The sequence below is a fragment of the Mesoplodon bidens genome, assembly GCF_964165515.1.
Source record: "Mesoplodon bidens genome assembly, chromosome: 11".
In the NCBI taxonomy this organism is placed as follows: domain Eukaryota; kingdom Metazoa; phylum Chordata; class Mammalia; order Artiodactyla; family Ziphiidae; genus Mesoplodon; species Mesoplodon bidens.
The window spans coordinates 69,831,813-69,836,463 of record NC_138167.1 but is presented as its reverse complement, the minus strand read 5'-3'; the positions used below and the strand labels follow the sequence as shown (position 1 = coordinate 69,836,463).

The 4,651-nt window shown below is 46.4% G+C and overlaps 1 protein-coding gene across 1 annotated transcript in view; it reads left to right on the top strand.

Moving 5' to 3' along the window:
- The first annotated feature begins 3,260 nt into the window (after window positions 1-3,260).
- Window positions 3,261-4,651, top strand: part of TOM1 (target of myb1 membrane trafficking protein) — a 46,584-nt gene continuing 45,193 nt past the window's right edge. The window contains exon 1 of the mRNA XM_081249067.1: window positions 3,261-3,404. Coding sequence (XP_081105193.1) covers window positions 3,353-3,404 — 52 coding nt within the window. The 5' untranslated portion in view covers window positions 3,261-3,352. The remainder of the gene's footprint in view (window positions 3,405-4,651) is intronic.

Below are 4,651 nucleotides of genomic sequence, written 5' to 3'. Positions count from 1 at the left end.
CAGTTGTATAAAGAAATAAAATTTTGTACTTATATTATTAAAAATCACATTTTTAATATTTGTAGTCCAGTGTCAGCTATCTTTTCCCTGTTGCTAACGAAAGTTGCTATGGAATTTTAAACCTGTCTTTCACACTATATCCTACCATAATTTTCTTTAAAAAAAAATCCATTTGGAATAGAGGTCAAGTTTCTGATCACAGCCATCTTCCTAACAAACATCTTGCTCTGTTTCTAGGAACTTTTACGTGCAGACTCTCATCTTCTCTCTTGCAAACTGCAAAGCCAGTGGCTCTGATAAGCGTAGCTCTATTCATTGGCAAATGAAATTGTCTGTACATTACATTGTTGGCCTAACTCAAGAAATACATATCAGTCTTGTATAAGAATCACATCCAAATCTTGTGCTAAACCATGTGTTTCAGTACTGTCCTTACTGAGTGATGTTGGACTGGATAGGTCACTTAATCTTTATAGGCATCTGCAGTCTAATCTGTAAAATAGTGTTAATGTCACTTCCCTGTCTCCAAGCCTTGAAGCCAGCCAGCCTGACATGAAGTTTAGTAGTATTGTGAACATTCAATATATGAGATTAGACCTTTCAAAGTAAAAATTTCAATTCAAACACAAGGTTGTTGACAGTTGTAAATAGCAAAATACTATGATTGGTTGAAAGGCTCACTTCTTATGGAGAGGCAGCAAAAAAGAGACCGCTATATTACTGAATGACTAGAGTGATTGGCAATTTTATTGCACTTAATCCTCCCCAAGGCCTTATGAATATTATCCCCCTTTACAAATGAGGAGACAGATGCAGAAAAGTACTCCTCCTGAGTTTATACAGCTAGGTAAATGGCAAAGCCAGAATAAACACACTGGTACAGCTGACCCCAAAGCTGAGGCTCTCTTCAACCCCAGGCCACTTTCAAAGTTAAATTGTGTATGTAATTCATCAGAATCCTTCTCCATTATCTGCAGTCCTGAGCAAATGTGATTGTAGGAAAACTGTCAGACCTTTTCATTGTTCAAATGTCCTTTTGTCCTAGCTGGATTTTACTATACAGACCTCACTTTTCTTGTCATCCTGTTGTCTTTAAGCTTTGGAGGCAAAGTATCTTGATTTTTTTGTCTAAAATTACTTAAAGGATATAATTATGTTACATTTATGCAATATGTCAATTTTAAAGGACTTAAACATTTTTATCCTTAGGAAGGCATTTGATTTTTTTGATTTTTTTTATTTTTAACATCTTTATCGGAGTATAATTGCTTTACAATGGTGTGTTAGTTTCTGCTTTATAACAAAGGGAATCAGCTATACATATACATATATCCCCATATCTCCTCCCTCTTGTGTCTGGCATTTTGATATTGATATTGCTAAAACACTTAAAAGGAAAAATTAAATTAAAACAGACTTTTTACTAAATGAGTTTGTTCCTGTTAGGAAACACTTTGAACACATAGTTTTAATTAGTTCTGTACTACACTTAATGTTTGCAATTTACATTCCTATCTATTGTATTGACAAAATCCACACACTTCCATTTCTAATATAATAGCTAAATAGCTTTCTGTTTGCATACAGCTATGATTTCAGTCCCTGTTTGGGGGTATATGGTTTCTTACCATGAAGGATAAAACTTATGGCTGTTTTATTCTTGGCAGAAAGCCAAGATCTGCCATAATCACTTTAAACCAGAGTGGTGCAAGAAGGCAAGAACTTCTGGTTAAATCACCACCCAACATGGGGATGTTAAAGGCTGTTAATGGAAGAATCCAATGGAAAATAATGCTAAATGTATTCCATACAACCAAGCAATATGTTTAAATGAAGAAAAACATGGAAGGTACCTGACATGAAGATCATCTTAAGTGTACATCCCCCCTTATAGTCCAAATACCGTTACAGAAAGGTAGATTGATTTAGATTTTCATGCGTTAGTCATTGTGCTGGACAACAGTGAGAGAAAGGGACATAGCATCCCAGCCCTCAAAGAGCACCTAGACTACTGGGGGTATGGGCATTATTAAAACACTTCAAAGCACAGAAGTACATGACTTCCATAAAGCTTTTATGTTGTATGGTAAAGATGTCAGCCCCTATGACTGCTCAGATTAACGGAAGTGATTAAGTTCTAATTCAGGTTTTCTATCGTCCTAAATTTCTGCAGTTTACTAGCCTTTCAAATTTAAAATTCACAGATATGCCCGCAAAATATTGAAGCATCCTGCAGTAACCCAAACTACCAAAGCAGTGGTTATTGTATCTTTTGGAGTGCATGTCATTAGAAGCAAAAAAAAAATAACCAATAGATCTAATATTGGTATCTAATGAGTAGATGACATAGCTGAAACAGCACACGAGAAGGTTGAAGAAGATATTAGAGTTACAAAGCTGGGAAGAGCCTTTGAGATTCTTAATTCTTAGCTTCGGGTCCACTGCTGCACCTCAGGGACCCCAGAAACTCCCTGAGGTCAAATTGTATCTCTGCCTTTTTTCTTCAGAAAGGCTCCGCTGCTTTCTACACTTTCTCAAAGGAGCCAGTGACCTAAAAAAAGAAAGGTCCTTGACCTAATTCCAGAATCCAGAGAAAATGGAAACCCGCTGTTTGAATCACACAGTAAATGAATGGCTGAGATGGGTCCCAGGACCCACTCGTGACATCTGTGTGCTTTCTGCCGCCCTGGGCTCTAGCCCGTCCCTAGCTGCAATTCACTGAGTTGGGTCTCAGTGTCAAGGTGTCGCAAAACCCTTGGCCCTTCCCTCCTATTTTGAGGTAAGGGAATCCGGGCTGCAAAGAGGATACATTTTGCAGCCGGGAGACCTCGATTTCAAATAGGAAGAGGCTTCTCTGGGCAGGGAGACAACAAGCCAGAGAGGCTGTCAAACCCAGCAGTGGGTGTGTAGTCATAGTGAGGTCCTAGAGGCTAAAACTAAGAGCGAGAGCTGGAGTCTCAGCTTGCTGGGTAACCTTACCCAAGTCATTTCCCTGGTCTGAGACTGGGTTTTCTGGGTGTGTAGAGATCAAACACAACGCCCCTAAATCCTTAAAAAGACGTGAAAGGCGTAGCTTAGACCCAAGCGCCCCAGGCCCGCAGCCGCCCGAAGTCGTGCGTGACGTCCACCGACGCCGAGTAAACCGCAGTGAGGTCATCGCCCTCCGCCTCGAGGCGCCGACCCTCACGTCAGGGGCGGGGCCTGCGGCCGGCTCCAGACTCCCTCCGCCCCGCCCCAGCCGCGCCTCCTCGAGGACCGTCCGGCGCGTCACGTGACGGGTCCGGCGCTGGTGGTTGCTGTCAGCTGATTCCCCGGCTTGGTGGCAGTGGCAGCGGCAGCGGCAGCAGTGGCGATGGACTTTCTCCTGGGGAACCCGTTCAGCTCTCCGGTGGGACAGCGCATCGGTAAGTCCCCGGGGCCCGGCCCAGCCCAGCCCCAGCGCAGGGTTCCGCGCCCGGCACCGGCCCCCAGGCGTGCCTCCAGGTCCCCAAATACACACCTGAGGGAGGCAGGCAGAGGAACGAGGCTGGAGTGTCTCTCCCTGACCTGGCCCCGCCCAGCCTCCCGCCTGCTTTGATTGACAAAAGCCGCGGTCCACTAAGAAGCCTCGGCTTGTGATGGATGCCTACGGCAACCAATAGGTAAAGAGAGAAGGCGGGTCCGGGCGGCTGCGACTCAGCCAATGTGCGGCTGCTAGGGTCGCTAATCCAGGGAGAAAGTTTGGGGGATTAAAGGGACTGCGTGGTTTTGCAGTCCATGGGCCCCTCGAATGTTTCTCTCGTCGCCTCCCCAGCGCAGGTCGCGCCGCCTGGGCCCTTGCCGTCTCATTCCTGGCTCACTCGGCGCTGCGAACACGGATACCTGAGAAGGGCTGGAAGTCCATTCTCCAGGACCAGGCTTGGCGGCTGGGTGGGCGTCTTGCGGGGAGGGGGACAGGGAGCCCTGCCTCCCCCAGGCCGGGGCTAGACGCTGAGGAACCCGCTCCATGAGGAAGCCAGGCCAAAGCCTCAGGACGTGCCGGCCTTGGCCGCGCTCACCAACCGGCATCAAATGGACCGCATGGAGTCGCAGACTCTGAGCTGGAAGTGATCTTAGAAACCACCTGATTCGGTCTCCCTCATTTCTCAGTAGAAGGGACGGCCAAGCCCTGTGGCCGAGACACTGGCTCACTCAGAGCCCAGGTCTCCTGAATCTCTCGCCCCCTATTGACGGGAGACTTATTAGTTCTGTGACGTTGCCTCTGTAGGGAGGCTTCCTCACCTGTGATTAGGGGATAATAATGATCCCTACCTCCGTGGGGTTGTTGTGTAGGTTAAACTCGTTAATAAATGTAAAGGACTTAGTGCCTGGCACGTGGCCGATGCTATATAAGAGAAAGTGGTGGGCTTCCCTGGTGGCGCAGTGGTTGAGAGTCCGCCTGCCGATGCAGGGGACACTGGTTCGTGCCCCGGTCCGGGAAGATCCCACATGCAGCGGAGCGGCTGGGCCCGTGAGCCATGGCCGCTGAGACTGCGCGTCCGGAGCCTGTGCTCCGCAACGGGAGAGGCCACAAGAGTGAGAGGCCCGCGTACCGCAAAAAAAAAAAAAAAAAGAAAAAAAGAAAGAAAAAAGAAAAGAAAGAAAGTGGTAATATTTATTATTGTTACTGAGA